General features: G+C 45.9%; 2 protein-coding genes across 3 annotated transcripts; one reads left to right on the top strand and one right to left on the bottom strand.

The window, feature by feature from the left end:
* Positions 1-3,023: 3,023 nt before the first annotated feature.
* On the bottom strand, positions 3,024-5,660 carry LOC139918475 (E3 ubiquitin-protein ligase TRIM21-like). Of its 2 annotated transcripts, none has more exons than XM_071907872.2 (2): positions 5,547-5,660; positions 3,024-5,397 (listed from the first exon to the last, which is right to left on the bottom strand). In XM_071907872.2, exon 2 carries the CDS (start codon positions 5,381-5,383, stop codon positions 3,704-3,706), a length of 1,680 nt encoding a protein of 559 aa, XP_071763973.2. In that variant the 5' UTR covers positions 5,384-5,397; positions 5,547-5,660; the 3' UTR covers positions 3,024-3,703. The 2 variants fall into 2 exon arrangements, with proteins under 2 accessions (XP_071763973.2, XP_071763972.2); XM_071907871.2 differs by having other exon boundaries at positions 5,498-5,635.
* Positions 5,661-5,912: 252 nt separating this feature from the next.
* LOC139918462 (neurotrypsin-like) lies at positions 5,913-16,207 on the top strand. Its single transcript, XM_078290917.1, has 13 exons — positions 5,913-5,970; positions 7,018-7,260; positions 7,717-7,855; positions 7,963-8,141; positions 8,459-8,606; positions 9,869-10,047; positions 10,487-10,628; positions 10,785-11,005; positions 11,728-11,869; positions 12,090-12,368; positions 12,518-12,640; positions 12,978-13,246; positions 13,845-16,207. Exons 1-13 carry the CDS (start codon positions 5,913-5,915, stop codon positions 14,573-14,575), a joined length of 2,853 nt encoding a protein of 950 aa, XP_078147043.1. The 3' UTR covers positions 14,576-16,207.
* Positions 16,208-16,879: the final 672 nt, after the last annotated feature.

The following is a 16,879-nucleotide window of genomic DNA, read 5'->3' as shown; positions in this document are numbered from 1 at the left end:
GACCATATAACACTGGAAGGAGCGTGCACAGCACAAATAGCACACTGCAGATGAGCTTCAGGTTTTTGTTTTCATTCTGCCTTTATTAAACCAGGTAAACTCTGTTGAGAAAATAATCTGTTTAGGAGGAGAAACATGGGCCAGAATGCAGCAGCACATTAGGCAACAAGAACAACACAATTTCATATAAAACATCAAAACACATTCACAGGTAAACAGGAGGAGGAAATGGATCAGTAGGTGGCAAAATCAGGACTGACCTGATCACAGGTGAAAGCTCCTCACCTGCCCTCTGCCTTTACCTGCAGCATTTCTCTGTAACCTACAGACTCTGCTTGCCTTATACAAGTGTGACATTCAACATTGAGACCAGATGTCTCAATAACAGTAGATTTAGTCATTAGCTGCAGTGGCCATCCATAAAAAAGAAAGAAAACTCAGATGTAGAGGTATTAGTTGCACATTGTCATTGCCTGATCACCCAGCGCCTCACCAGCAGACATCAGTGTTGCAAGTTTAGAACTAAGCTGGAAGTGACTTAAAGCATCTTCCAGATGTTGGCCTCCTGGAAAATGGATCTGTTTATTCAATCTGGGATAATGTCACCACACAGAGGTGGGACACATCAGCCATCATGCACTTGTAATAAATCAGCAGATATTCAAACGAGGTGTGATACGGTCCTTTAGGTCCATGCTGCTGCAATTTCTTTCAATCAAGTGGGAATGGAACTTTATTATTCTGTTTCTCTCTTTCTATCTCTCCACCCTCACCTGTCCATCTTTGTGCTGTGTGTGTGTGTGTTTGTTTGGCTCTGCGCTGGACGCAGCTGTGAGAGCGTCACATCTGATTAGTGCCGTAACCAAGCCGTGTGATTGATATGAATGGAGATATCAACACCCATGTTAGGTACCACAGGTCCCCTGTTACTACTCTAATATCATTAGGCTGGGTAATGCCTTCTGGGAGGGGTGTGTATGCTGATTTCAGTTATGTGTGTGTGTGTGTGTGTGTGTGTGTGTGTGTGTGAGAGAGAGAGAGAGAGAGAGAGAGAGAGAGAGAGAACCAGAGGGCAAAAACCAACTGTGTTTGAAGGTGAAGCATACTGTATTTCACTGCCCTCACAAGAGTTATTCCACAGCGGCAGCAGTGTGTGTGTGTGTGTGTGTGTGTGTGTGTGTGTCTGCTCCTCCTCTGTCAGGTGCCCCACTGTGTAAAGGCGTGACCTGATTTCAGAAACTGTAAGACACTCAGTTCTGTCAGATATCATCTGAAGCTGTCTAGCGCTGTGTGTGTGTGTGTGTGTGTGTGTGTGTTGTATGAACACTCTAATTCATGGGTGGCTTATACTGCCTGTTTCCTCCCTGTGACATTCTCTATAGTCTATGCATCAATCCATTCACAGATGTGTTTGGAAACGGTACTGAAGTGAAACACCACTCAATTTAAGATTTTGCATCTTGACATTACAAGCTCTCGGTTCTCTGGCTTCTGGCTTTGAGAGAGAGTTACTCATATTCACAAATACTAATTAGTCTCTTCTACAGTAGGAATGACATGAATTTTTAAATAAAGTAGTATTCCCTTGTAATGGCTGAAACGCTGGAAAATGAAATCCTGGTCTTGATTCTAACTCTGTGTCTTTCTCTCCTCCCGTCTGCAGGTGGTTGAAGACAGTTACTTAAACGAGGTGCAGAGTTCAGGTAGGTGGGAGGAGATGTGCACACACACACACACACACACACACATATTCCCCTCTGTACCTCTCCCCCGTCACTCATGCTCTCCCTCCATCCCGCTTCTCCTCCTACAGTCTCATCCCCTCCATTTCATCCGTTTCCCCCCCTTCTCCAATTTAACCTACATTCTGATCTCCCTCTTTTCTTCATGACTCAGACACTCATCAAATCTCTCTCTCTCTCTCTCTCTCTCTCTCATCTTATTGCTTTTATCACCACTCATCCCCCCTCTAGCTCCCCGGTCCTACTCCCACACTCATCCTCATTCTCACCTCTTTTCTTCTCTTTGGCCGGTGCCTCTCTTTCTCTCTCTGCATCCCTGAGAGTGGAGGGAGGCCATGATGGGGGGTGGGGCTCGGCTTTTCACGCTGGCGAGGAGGAGCCAACTCATCGTTTTCAGTCTCATTTCCAGTGCTGAAATATCTGTCGTTTTTGTGACAGAATGGTGAAACACACAAGCATGTGCTGGTTGGTACTTACAAACATACCTCTCTTCTATCAGAAACACCTGCTAATTCAATTTATTGCATCATGTGTGATCAGATAAATGTATCAGATCAAATGATGAGCGCATAGATTATGGGTTGGCATTTTCATAACAGGAGACCCTCCAAATGTTGCACAAGACGCTCCTCCGTTGCAACATTTTCCTCCAAATCTCTGAAAATTAGGTGAGAAACGAGATGAAAAATGAAAGATGAAAAACGTTAAGGCATTATTTCCATATTCCATTGAGTTTGTATTTATTGTAATGTGTGTGTCTGTGTGTGTGTGTGTTGCGAGAAAGAGGCTGCCGCCACACACCCACCCCCCATACGGCGTGCCTCTGAGTGTGAACCGTGTCAAATACTCATTGTGGCTGGGAAATGGATTATGGGAGCAGGGAGACTGAGCGTTCCCATGGCGATGGGCAGAGTGCGGTTGTCGTGGCAATGAGGAGGGTGTTAGCGGCGAGTGTTGCGTGTGTCTGAACGCTGCGGGTGCTGAGATGAATTGAACAGCTCTGTCTCATCAATGCCGGTTTTTAGTTCCCTATATCCGACACAGTGAGAGATGCAGGGTGGGGGAAAGAGAGGAGGAGGATTTTAGATGTGGGTATTAGGTAAAAAGGTATAGAGAAGAAAGAAAGAAAGGAAATCAAAAGGTAAGGATGCAAATCAGACAGGCGGGGGTTTAATAAAGTAAGAAGAAAGAGATAAATGTTCATTTTCCATGCTTTCCTGCTGGCTGTTCACAACCAAAACGGGGGAGAAGATGGAGATACTCAATGAAAATGTCGTTACGTAATGCTTCTTTACTTTATTAAAATTTCATTGACATGACTGTAAAACTTTCATGCAATGCTGCACATATGCAGGCTATTTTTTATGTCTTCAAGGTACTAGAGGGGTTGAGGATCTGAGAAATTTCAGAACACCCTCACCCCAATCAATCAAGAGAAGCAACGTCATCTGCACAAGTGCAGCATCAGCAACCCAAGATGCATGTTGTGTCATCATAAAAACAAAATCAATATAAGGCAATACATTATAGCATTCAAATGAATCACATGAATGTATTTGACATACTATATTGAATATATGATCAAAAATGATAAGTATTTTTTTTGTCAAACATTATGCTTACACTCAACATATTTGCTATGGTATTGTAGCTTTTACATTAATATTTATATAAACAAAGTATAGTGTTTTTACTTATTTGCACACAAAGTATTTTCCATCTAAGAGAATAGATGTTCAGCCTCCAACCAAAGTCCAAAGGAACGGCTCAAAAGGCATTACAACTGTTGACAGAATGACAGAATCTACAAAGTGGAGATCCCCATGTGATTAGCATATTTTGCAGTTAAAATTCTGAACAGTCATTTTAACAAAAAGGCCTTAATTGAAGAATCAGTTGTTATTGCTTTTATTTATGGACCTACATAATATTTCGGCCCTGAAACCTCACTGGGCTTCCATTCACTCACTTTCACTGACGGGAACGATGACCAGCGGTGCCAGGTTTGAGCCATATTCATCATCACAGGGGTTAAAGTACGGGTAGAGTCTCTCTGAGAAGATGCAGTCAGTGAAAGAGTAAATCAGGGTTGAGGCCTCGACGTCATAGAAAGAGATGTGACCCTCTTCATAATCCACAAACACCCCCACCCTCTCCACTTTGCCCCAGTGCACTGGGACATTGGGGGAACTAAAGGTTTCGTATCTATCCACGATGAAGCAGAGGGCCCAGAGTCCACAGTGAAGACTGCGTTCGATCGCCCTTTTCCTATTGACAGACTCTGTAGCCACTCCTAAACTCCATTCCATCTTCCTTCCCACATGCACCTCAAAGTAGAACTTCCCCGACGAGAAGCCCCTCTTTCCCAGAACAGCGAGATGTTCGACAAACATCTTAGAGTTTGTGGGGAGCCTTTGGATCGTGGTGCTATAGCGAACCTGTTTCCCATCATCAGACAGGATGAGCACGGGGTGGGCTGTGTTAGGATCGAGCACGATGTCCACCTCGTGCTGCTGCACCCTCCACAGCGCGGCATCACTTAACATCTCTGCGTCATCACAGAATTTCTTTATTTCCATGCTCATTTTAGTCAGCGTCAATTGCAGTTGAGACATTGACCTAGTTAAGGATTTCCTCATGTGCTCCGTTCCCAGATGGCTGTTAAAACTGACGGCGGACCAGTCCATGGTGTGTGGTAGGAGGAATTGTGAGGGGAAGTTCTGCAGGAGGCGGAGATAGTCTTCAGTGTGTATTAGGTCCCTCAGCTTCTTGTTTGTCCTCTGCAGCTCCGTGATTTCCTGCTCCATATCTTTAATGAGGTCATCAGCTTGTCTCTCCGCTGCTTTTTGCCTCTCCTCCATCACCATAACAAGCTCGGCCTGGCTTTTCTGAAGCTCGGACACCAGAGCGGTGAAGTCCCGCACGCTGTTTGCCACTTCATTTGCGGTGACTTTCTGGCTCAGCTTCACCGCCTCCTTGATCTCGCGGACCTTCTGCAGCCTCTCCTGGATCATCTGTTGCACCTTGGCCTCGGCCCTCCCCGCCTGAGCCTTCTTCTCTCTGTACTCCTGCTGTACGGGAACGGTGTCGTGGGTCACGTGGCGCGACCCGGCGCAGATGTCACACAGCACGACCTCGTCGGTTCTGCAAAACAACGCCAGGAGCCTGTTGTGCTCCTTGCATATCTTGTCCTCCAGGCTCTCCGCAGGGTCCATTAGCGTGTGTCTCTTCAGACCGGCGACTCTCTGATGCGGTTCTAGATGAGTCCCGCAGTAAGAGGTCAGACACTCTAGACAGGACTTGACGGCTTCGAGCTTGGCATCAGTACAAATATCACACAGCGCATTTCCAGACTTGGCCTGCTGTCGGTCCAGGCTCCAGCTACCTGCGTCCGTCAGCTGAAGTGACATGAACTGCGCAGCGAGCCCCGAAATGAAAGTGTTGACCCTGAGATCCGGTCTCCTTTCAAAAACGGTCTTACAGAGTGGACACTGGCAGACAGCTGCATCATCCCAATAGGCTGTGATGCAGGCCTTGCAGAAGTTGTGTCCGCATGGAGTAGAGACCGGCTGACTGAACACATCCAGACAGACAGAGCACAGGAACTGCTCTTCAGACAAGAGGCTGCTGCAGGAGGCCATTTCTGGAATACACACTAATAAAAGAACAATAAGGTTACAGGTGAAAGTTCACATCAACACTATGCAAGCTGCTATGTAACTGTGCTGGAGTAAACAACATTTCTCAACAAATACCTTTAAATGACAGCAAGTTGTACTTGTAGCCCCACAAATTATATTTTACCTCTCACAAGTCCAAGTGAAAGTTTGGCTTGGTAATAACTTCTTGCTGCTTTTGGTGTAGGTCTTTAGAGGAGAAAGAGTTTGCTTTTGTACTCTACCGTCAGCTTTACTTTCACTTCTGTTTCCTGGTAGGCTACGTAGTCATGCTTCTTCTTAAAGAGACAGGCACACCTTTGTCACAGCAGTCACTTTCAGGCTTGTATAGGCTGTTTTGTGGATCTAGTGCTAATTTCTGTGCGGCACAGATGAGTTATCTGAATTAAGTCTATGATGTTTGAGTGGGTTCAGTGTTATTTGTTATTCAAGCAGATTTCTGCTTTAGTCCAATACATTTTTGCCTCATTGATTCTCTATTTCTCTCACTGCCATGCTTTCACTGCCTCCCCCTTCTGCTGTTTCTCTTATCTTCTTCCAGATTGGAACCAGTGAGCGTGTTTGTGTCTGTGCGTGTCTCTGCGTATGTGTGTGTGTGTGTGTGTGTGTGTGTCCTTCTCTCTATGTCCCTGTGCGCATGCGTATGTGTGTGTATTTGTGTGTGTGTGTGTGTGTGTGTGTGGGTGTGTGTGTGTGTGTGTGTGTGTGTGTGTGTGCTAACGTGCAAGGTGGGCTAGAGGGTTGCACTGCATAGATAATGTTCCAGGACAGCCATGCTGTGTGTGTCTATGAGATAAGACTCTTGCTGGTTACTGAAGCACCTCTACCATTAATCATAGTTTAATAGCCATTTGGCCTCAAAACACCCCTCAAAGCGTAAGGTATGTGTGTGTGTGTGTGTGTGTGTGTGTGTACGTGTGTCTGTCTGTATATACTATTTGAGGCTGTGGGTGCAGGTGTATGTGCACAACTGTGCTTTCTAGGATGTAATATAATTCTTTTTCTTAATGTGTGATGTATGTTTTTAGTAGATTATGTAACCAGCTTTATTTTTTGTCCTGGTTTTGCTACATTTACATGTCAGCATTTTCCTCTCAATCTCTCTAAGCTTCGCTCCCAGATTCCCCTTCACAGAACAGAGTACTGGATGTGTACTCAGCAGCCTGCCAAGCTGTGGCCACCACCATGTTAAATAAGGGTGATTTAGGGTTCAGGAAATTTCAGCAGTTCAACATGGATCAGTGAGGGTAAATGCATTAGACAGGGACCACGCTGTGCCAGTGGATAGCATGTGAGAATCAGCCATGTAAGCCCTTATGTTCAGATAAAATAGGGGCATGGGGATAATGTGATTTGAATAAGAGCAATACCACTCCTCTCTCCTCTCACTTTCCCTCTCCTCCTCTCAAACTTTCCCCATTCCACTCCCTTTTATTCTCTTTGTCCTCTTTTCCCCAAATCCTCCCCGTCCTCCTCCTCCTTATTCTCCTACCCCTCCCTCTCCCAAAACATCTCATCCTCCCATCTTCCTCAAAATCCCCTCATCCACTTACTCGTCCCCACTTGTCCCCACCCTCCCTCTCTCTGTCTGTGCGCAGCGCCTCTCTCCTGCTCTGAGGGATTCACAGAGTTGGGCTACTACAACGGCACCGTGTCCCAGACGGACTCTGGCGCCCCCTGTCTGAAGTGGACGGAGTTTCCGGACTACGTCCTGCAGTACCCAGGAAGAGGGCTGGGAGACCATAGCTACTGCAGGAACCCAGACCGAGAGTCCAACCCCTGGTGCTTCTTCAGGCAGAACTCCGGGGCCATCGGCTGGGCCTACTGTGACTGCCACCAGGGTAAACCCATGATGATGACATGATTGGCCTAAGACTATTTGACACAATGAATGTACAAAATATCAGGTACACTTACTGTTTTCATTAAGTAAACTGGTGAATCCAGGTAAAAGCCATTATCCCTTATTGGTTTCCCTTATTCTCAATCTATACCAGTCATAAAGGAGGAGATGTAGATAAAAAGAAGATGAGTTAGAGAAGGATTTTTAAGCTTTTGAGATAAAAGGGACTACAACTCAAAATCAGGAAGATGCTCCTCATATTTTATATATTCAGTGTGGATTCCGTCAACATACAGGCTCAAACTTTTTCTTCCATTGTGTCTGGGTCTGTGCCATTGTGCACAAAGTGTGTACAGACAAGGATCTGTCCGTGACTGAGGTTTCTGAATATTTACTCCACCTGTGTTATTTGAGCAACATGCCTGTCATACATACCCATCTCTCTGGTTGTCAGGTGCTGCTAGGCTGGTGGGCGGGTCGCCCTCTGGCAGCGGGCGTGTGGAGGTCTACCTGAATGGCCAGTGGGGGGCGGTGTGTGACTCTCACTGGACAGACAGAGATGCCAGTGTGATCTGCAGACAGCTGGGCCTGAGGTAGGAGGAACAAAAGCAAAGCAAACCCTCATTCACTACATTGTATTATAGCGACACAGTATGCATCCCTGTAGTGACACATATGTATTTCTCTGTCTCTTTTCCAGTGACATTGGCACAGCGCTGCAGCAGTCGCAGTTTGGATCGGGCTCTGGCCTCTTCCACTATGAGCGTTTGGGTTGCCGTGGCGACGAGAACACCCTGAGTAAGTGCCGGAGCAGGACGTTCGTCACCGGCGACTGTAGCCATGGCAACGAGGCGGGAGTGGTGTGCGCACCGCCGGAAGGTCAGTGTGACTCCTGTGACTTCCGCAGTGTCATGGCAACCGAACCTGACGGGCCCAGAAAACATCTTCTCCACACACACCTGAGAGAGAGAGAGAGGGAGAGAGAGAGAGAGAGCGAGAGAGAGAGAGAGATGAGGGAGTGGGATCTGTGAGGAAAAATCTGATGCAATTTTTAAGAAAACATTGTAATCTAAGGGAAAGGAAGACAGAGAGCGATGCTGCTTGATTTCAAGTATATTTATATGTCTTCTTGGCTTCCATATTCCAGTTGGTGCGATGTAATGATGATGATATACGGGTGCTGTTTCCTCTCTCAGGCAGCGGTCCTCCGCTGCGATTGGCTGGAGGCGAGGAAGACTTCGAGGGCCGAGTGGAGGTGTTCCACGGAGGAAGGTGGGGCTCCGTCTGCGACGACCAATGGGACGACAGAGATGCCGAGGTGGTCTGCAGACAGCTGGGTTTCGGGTATGTAGGGGTTAACGGTCACGATTTCTCACACCGCCACTGAGTCAACATATGTATGGTGAGCATTCAGGCACAGATTGGCCACCAGCTAGTGAATACATTAGTAAATAAATTTACATTTTAGTTATTTACCTGATGCTCTTATCCAGAGTGAATTACAATGAGGGGGAATGGAGAATGCACTGCTGTGAATGTATATTGCATTTGAATCCGTGTTGACGTTCACTCCTTACAGATGTTTAGTCCCCACAGAGGCAGTGTAACATCCCAGGCACTGTCAAGACTGTGTGTGTCAAATAGTGAAGTTGTACCTATGAAGAGAGAGAATTCTGACTGTGTTCAACATTAGGTTGCATTTCATCTCCTCAAACACCGAGGGACACCTTGCCATCTGTGTTTGTGCAGGGATTCTCTTGTAAATAATAGATATCCTCACACTGGTACACAGGTTCTCATTCAGCTACACAGAGGCGCTAATGTTTTTTAACAGTTAGACAAAATGAAGTGAAAATTGACTTTTCTAGCAAAATTTCCCATGTCCTAACATACACCTATTTAACAATACATGGCAAAAAATGCACAACATTTTTATTTTCTCATATTTTTATATCAAAATCCCATTACTTTTCCTTGCTGCATCACATACCAGTAGGTGTACATTAAAATTCCAACACATTACATTTTTCAACAATCACCCCATCATGTAAAACCTGCAACTTCACAACTTTCGACGTGACACGAGTGGCAGCACAGAGGACAAGATACTCCTCCCCCTCCTCTGCTTCCTGCACTCCGAGTGTTTCGCCCACTGCTGCTGCACTAACAAGGGAGACGGAGGTGTTGGAGGAGGCCAGTGTTCCTTATAATGTAATGCAGGCTAGCATCCAGTTCTTCTGAGTCACTTTCCATACTATAGTCCACCCCCGCTCACTTTTGAATAATTCCTATTATATATCTGTAATGTCCTGCACCAACATTTTATTTCAACTGCAAACTGGTTACGGAAGCAAAACACTCTCAAACACTTTCATGTTGTCTCTATATAGAAGCACAAGGATGCTGCGTGTGTGTACATGTCAGTGTGTATGGGTGTTATCATGTTTAACTCTACTTGCCAGCTAGAGAAGCTCTCACATATACAGAACGATTACCAGAAAAGAACATATGTGGGCGTTTTGCTGGTCGTCACAGAAGAAAAATACAGTTCGGGGTTCATTTTAGAGTTAATAGTAGCACCTGCTGTGTCTGTGTGTGTGTTCCAGCGGTGTGGCGAAGGCCTGGTCGTGGGCCCACTTCGGTCAGGGCTCAGGACCCATCCTGCTGGATGCTGTGAAGTGCACCGGAAACGAGCTGTTCCTGGGTCAGTGTCCCCATGGCGACTGGGAGCAGCACAACTGTGACCACATGGAGGATGCTGGGGTCTCCTGCAGCCCTTATACAGGTACACACACACACACACACACACACACACACACACACAAAGGTAATATGTGTAGCATATTAACATCAATAAATCATTACCACCCTCTTTGTGACAGGAAGCAGCAGGGTTTATGGGAAATGTGGTTTTCAGAAACACTATCATTAACAATACCACTGGCATGAAATAGAGGCTATCACTCATCTCATTTGTTTATGATGATTATACCAAGGCATCACAATTAATTGATGATATATTGATTGTTTAAAATGTTCCATGTAGCACCTTTAAACCCTAGAGTCTTGGCTCAGTATAGACTTATAATGACACAACACATTAAATACAGTTGCATAATTGATCAAGTCAAGTCAGCTTTATTCCTATAGGCCTTAATTACAGTTGCGGTCTCAAAGGGCTTCATAACGACCACATCATGAAACAATAAATGAAAACGTTTCAGATGGTGTGGTGCGTCTGGTTGGAGGAGACAGTCCCTGGGAGGGCCGCGTCGAGGTTTTCCACAACGGTGACTGGGGGACGGTGTGTGACGACCACTGGACCCAGCAGCACGCACAGGTGGTCTGCAGGCAGCTGGGATACAGGTGAGGAAACACTCAGTATAGTAGCTTTTTGGTATTTCTGCTTTATGGGTATACAGTGAAGAGTGACAAGATAGATGGCAAGAAACTCTAAACGTCTAAACGTAAAAGTTTAAAGACCCTGCGACATTTGACCCTGCTGTTCTTCTGTACCTGTAGGGGTCACACTGAGGTCGTGGCAGACGGAACATTCGGCGAGGGCATCGGTCTGATCCTGCTGGACGACGTCCACTGCGACGGATCGGAGACCTCCCTGCTGGACTGTCGCCACGGGATCTGGGGCCGGACCGACTGCTCCCACAGCGAGGACGTCGGGGTGCGCTGCAGGGGACGACCCAGCCAGGAGACCAACGAGGTGCCGGCCATCGCTCCTGCCACCGGTAAGAAACGAGCAAGACCTGGTCCTGTACGCATAAGGTGTCAGAACAACAATCCTAGCCCTTGAGTTTCTGGACTGTAACTAAATCCTAAATCATAACTCCTATAAACTATCCAGGTTTTGATAACAATATTCCGTCGTCATTTCCTTGACAACAATGCACACGTTTGTTGACTGTGGCACTAGCAGTGGGACTGCAATTAATTTTGGACCAAAAGGGCAAGCTGTCCCTGCAGAACGCTGGTGTCATGCCAGTGTGTGAGTTGTTTACACTGGCAGCAATAACTCTAATACACAGAGACTCCTTTTAACTCTATTTCTATGGCATGGATAAGAAACACAAGATGTACAAGATTCAGATGTAGAATGAGGAATAAATAAAACCATTTACGGTTGCTTTTGTGTCCTTTTGTGGGTTCGTATCATTACCTCCCTGAGAAAATAGCAGTGTATGTGCCTGTCCAGAGGGTTTAAATGCCATGTGTTGACAGCAGAGAGAATAAAGCAGTGTTTACTGTCCCAGCACCCCAGAGGTCCTGCGGCTCCTGTAGACACGCAGTCAATTAGAATGAGAATAGAGATCGGAGATGCGGACGCCGGGCCGCAGATGACATTTACCACTGTCACCGGACATTTAACTCGCTCTGAGTGAACGCACGCTGCAGCACGGAGGCGCACAGGCATGAATATGAATATGAGTGTGCGTGTGTGGTTTTTTTTCAGGTCCCCTGGTGCGTCTTGCGGGTGGCAGCAGTCGGAAGGAGGGTCGAGTCGAAGTGTATCTCCATGGCGACTGGGGCAGTATTTGCGACTCTGGTTGGAACGACCTCAATGCAGCCGTGGTGTGCAGGCAGCTGGGACACAGGTTAATGCTTGTGTGTGTGTGTGTGTGTGTGTGTGTGTGTGTGTGTGTGAAAGAGAGAGAGAGAAATGGATAAAATGGCACAAGATTCATATTTTTCTGTCTTTCACTCAGTTTCTTCCCATATTACAGAAGACTAGGCCTATTAGGGCCATTGTAGGTGAATTTTTGTAGGTGAATTTTTGGCCCTAATACTCTTCCGTACCACATATCCCTCCTCCAGCGGTGGAGCGGTAGCAGCAGGAGGGTTCGGCCAGGGCAAAGGGCCCATCCACCTGGACCAGGTGAGGTGCACAGGCAAGGAGGAGTTCCTGGGAGAGTGTCCCTCTCTGGGCCAGAGCATCCAGGGCTGCAGGCGCAGGCAGGATGCCGGGGTGAGGTGCGACGTCGCCCCGCAGGCTTCAGCGGAACAGGCCAAGCCACAAGAGCTAACCTGCGGCCTGAGGAAGATCGTGGAGGAAGGGAACAAGGGGAAGAGCCAAGGAGAGGAAAACATGCTTAGGTATGAGTGGTGGATATGTGGAGTGGTGAATATATGTCGGCAAAATAAAAAAAAAAACCTTAATCTCATGGATTGCCTCTTTAACACTTGAGATTGCTCACCCTCTTTTCCCATTCTCTGCTTCTCATTCTATCCTCCCTCTCCTATAGGACCACATGGCCATGGCAGGTGTCAGTGTGGCTTCAGTCCCAAGGAGAAGATGGCAGTCCGGTCTGCAGTGGCACCCTGATCAGCCCCTGCTGGGCCCTCACCTCTGCATACTGCCTCAACAGGTGCCCCCTCTCTTCTCTCCTCTCCTCTCCTCTTCTCTTCTCTTCTCTTCTCTTCTCTTCTCTTCTCTTCTCTTCTCTTCTCTTCTCTTCTCTTCTCTCCTCTTCTCTCCTCTCCTCTCCTCTCCTCTCCTCTTCTCTTCTCTTCTCTTCTCTTCTCGTCTCTTCTCTTCTCTTCTCTTGTCTCCTCTCCTCTTCTCTTCTCTCCTCTTCTCTTCTCTTCTCTTCTCTTCTCTTCTCTTCTCTTCTCTTTTCTCCTCTTCTCTTCTCTCCTCTCCTCTCCTCTTCTCTTCTCTTCATCCTTCAGCCCATCCTGTAATCAATTAATCCATCTCTGCAGGTTTGGCAGAGATCCGTCCAGGTATGCGGTGCGTGTCGGGGCTTCAGAGCGAACTCTCACCCCAGAGCAGGTGGTGGTTCACAGGAAGTTCAAGGGCCAGAGTGGCGGTCATGATCTGGCTCTGCTGAGGCTGCCCAGCACCAAGGGTCATTGTCTAACCTTTGACCCCGACACTAACGCGGCATGCCTCCCCAGCCCAGACACAGCATCAGGAGGGAAGACTCCATCTTCTTGTGTTGCCACGGTTACCACAGGCTGGGAAGGGCAAGGTATGTCTTACCGTCTTTCTTGCTTTAAAGGTATGAACCATTTTTGTTAGATTGGCCCATGGGTCAACTATCCACAATAAGAAGACTGAAGTAATAAAAAGTAAAATATCATTAATTCAATATATCTGATGTAGCCATAGTTTTTTCAGGTGAGCGACAATATATTCATCCACTCATCCACCCACCACCTTCACTTCCTATGGAAAAAGGGAAAGTAGTTCCTGGTAGTTCAAAGCATTGTTATTTTTCATCACATTTTATGCAAATTTTACCAATCTCCTACACAAAACTGCCAATCTTAGCCACATATTATTTAAGATTACTTACCATTTAGCTTTATAGATGCTACAAGTTCCCTTTTTGTCACTTTTATGATAATGCTAGTGGCCTACTACACCCAACATAGTTTATGCTAAAATGTTAGCATGGAGCACTGGAGTCAATGATCTACCGGGGACACATTGGATGATTTTGGTGATTTAAGGTTGACACCAAAAATTGATCAACGGCTCAAACCCCCAAAACTTAGTGTATTCCTTTAACTTCTGGTTTAGCTGGCATGTCACTCTTTCAATCTCTCTGTCATCCTTTCTCCTAGATTCAGTACTTGCATCCTGGGTCCCTCTGATGTCGTCATGGCAATGTAAGAAGCGCTACGGCGACAGCTACTCCAGCCACGGCACACTGTGCGCCGGTAGTCCTCCAGACACCAGCCGTCTCCATGGTGACGGTTGTCAGGGCAACTCTGGAGGTGGGCTGGTGTGCCAGGGGGAGGCGGGTCGCTGGGTGCTGACTGGGGTTGTTGCCGGGGGTTACGGGTGCGCTGACCCCTCCTCTCCGGCACTCTACACGCGAGTCAGCCGGTTCAGGAGCTGGATCGAGGAGGTCACCGACACACACGCCGAAAACCAGAACACACACACACACGAGGAGCACACACACACAGAAGCACCAAACACACACATTCAAGATGCGAACACACAGGAGGTGACGCACAGTCACACACCAGAGGAACGCTCTCACACACAGACACACACTCATGAGGATCTGACGTACGATAACGATCTGACACATACTGACAATGACATAACACACACCCATGAGGAACACACACACAGGGAGGGCAAGGATAAATACTTTCACATGCATGGCAAGCTCAAACACCCGAATGACCAGAACAGCAACACAGAAACAAATGAAATCAGCGAGCTAAAAGAGAAACACACACACACTCACAATCCGCACACACACACTGACCACCACACTAACACACACATCAAAAACACGCATTCTCACGACGCCGACACAAACACACACATCCTGGTCTGATTGAGGCCGCGCCATTGGCTTACCATCTGTGCCATGTGACCGCCTGAGGAGGAAGGAGGGAAAGAAGAGGGTTAAAACAAAGACAGAAACCTATAACAGCAAAGAAAAGAGAGATGCTCCTAACTCAGCCAATACGAACCTGTACAACTCAGCTGTCTCTGTGCTCATTTCAACTCCGAACTCAACGTAGTGAAGTCCAAGTGTTTGCAATTGCTTATCCTCTGATGACTATAGCAGTGTGGGCAGATATTCATGAGCTGCCAGTATGACAGAGTGCGTGGCTAATTTGTGGTGCTTACATGTAAGAGGGGAGGGAAGGGGTTAATGGCCGAAACAGGCTTAACAGTGACTGATGTGTCAGCGTCCTCAATGGAGTCTTTTAAGTTGGGCCTTGAAGATATATCGGCATGCTGATATTGGCCTTTCACAGATATCAAAAATTGGCATGGCATGTATTTCACGGACAATAAAATTAGCATATAAAAATGATATTTTGTCGAAATTGCCTATGGTAAATTTCGTAGATGGTCACAAAAAAATGTATGCTAAAACTCTGAATATATGTGTGTCTTCAGTGTGAACTGCATTGGGTCTACAATGGATTTCTGTTATTAATAATCAACAAAACAACCACCAGAACATTTTTAATGGCTGACACATTGTATATCATTATTGTCCCTCTAAGATTACTAACGTCAGACCCCAGACTCCTGTATCAGGTGACGCCTGCCCTAAGTTCAGCTTTGATATTGAGACAGATGTGGGTGATGTTGCTTGCTATAGGAAACACTAGTTAACATAGAGATCATCAAACAGGGGCTTGCCTCTTCAGACTGTTGTCTTATACCTTTACCAGTGACAGTGCTGTTGTTCATTTAGACTCATGACTCATGACTACTCTTCTCATGGCGATGCTATTTAACATGAAACTGGACAGGACAATTCTCTCCTTCAAAGCCATTGGAAGCCGACTGTGGGGTCATATTTATCTTTTTCTACCGATTCCACCAAGTGGCTCTAGATAGATAGGTAGGCAGATAGATAGAAAGATAGATAGCTACTATTCCTGGTTGCTAGTTTAGATAGTTTGTGTATTGCATTCATTCTTAACTGAAATAGATAGCCAAACTGTTGAAGTTTAATGTTGAATGTCTGTTCTGTTGTACTCTGTTCTCTGGACAGATGTGTGATCTAACCAGTAGATGGCGACAATGTTCTATTTTCACAGAGCGGATCACATGTGGATAAAGTGGCTCTGATGGTTCTTTTTATACTGTGGCTAACTGGATGGACTTGTGCTCGGTGTGCTGTGTACCATTGTATTGTGAAGCATCCTGTAACCTGCAACTACTCTTTCTCAAACAAGGACCTGTCCGATGCCTGTTTTTATAATCCTGTACATAAACTCAGCCTATCACTCTCCCTTCTTGAGACTTGGTGTTTTACAATGCAAAACCTGTAGGTTACTGTAAATATGTCTGTGGCTGGACGCTGAGGGAGCATTGTAAAAGTGTCCAAGATCAAAAGCTGTGACCTAGGCCTACTTTACCTGTGTTATACCCATCAATTGTACCTCAGTGTAATGTGCTGAATCATGGTTGAGTATTAAAACATATACCTGGTGCGAACATGTCTATTGGTGTTGGTGTGGTCTGTCTTTTCTGTTGACACTTATTGTTTTGCAATAACCTCACCAGGCTTCAGGGACTCGAAATGTGATGAAGCACACTTCAGTTCACCTGCTCAGTGTCTTGGTGTGTCAATGCCAAAGATGCTAAATAATGATTATGTTAATCTGTATAGAAATGGCACGCCGTGTTTATTTTCTTTCTGTATGAACCTTTTGCACAATCTGGACTCTGCATGTGGAAGATGCTTGTTTATGTCTGGAGGAGGCATTCAGAAGGATGAAGGATTAGTTGAAGCAAATACTGGTGAAAGCAATATGATACACGTACAATTGTTAAGAATCCCTAGCTTGGTTTCTTGGAAAATGAATAATTATTGGATCAAATAAACACATTGTTATATTATAGTAAAGTAGACTGATCATATGCTATTTTCCACTCTCAAATTCATATTGTATAGGTTAGCAAAAATAAAAAGAATGCACACAAAACTTTTATTGCAAGAAAATGAATAATAAATCTGCTTTCAGTCACTCAAGAGCCCTGTTAACCTTTTCTTTTGTTCAGATTTCCTCTTCAAAAAGGGCAACCTCTGATGCCCTTTTCACTGGATTGGCAGCTTTTGTTCATCTTTACATGAGTATTTATTGATTTAAGACAGTGGAAATTTTTTAAG

Source organism: Centroberyx gerrardi, chromosome 20 (assembly GCF_048128805.1).
Source record: "Centroberyx gerrardi isolate f3 chromosome 20, fCenGer3.hap1.cur.20231027, whole genome shotgun sequence".
Classification (NCBI taxonomy): domain Eukaryota; kingdom Metazoa; phylum Chordata; class Actinopteri; order Beryciformes; family Berycidae; genus Centroberyx; species Centroberyx gerrardi.
Note: the sequence above shows the minus strand (reverse complement) of the source record. Positions and strands in the feature narration are given on the sequence as shown.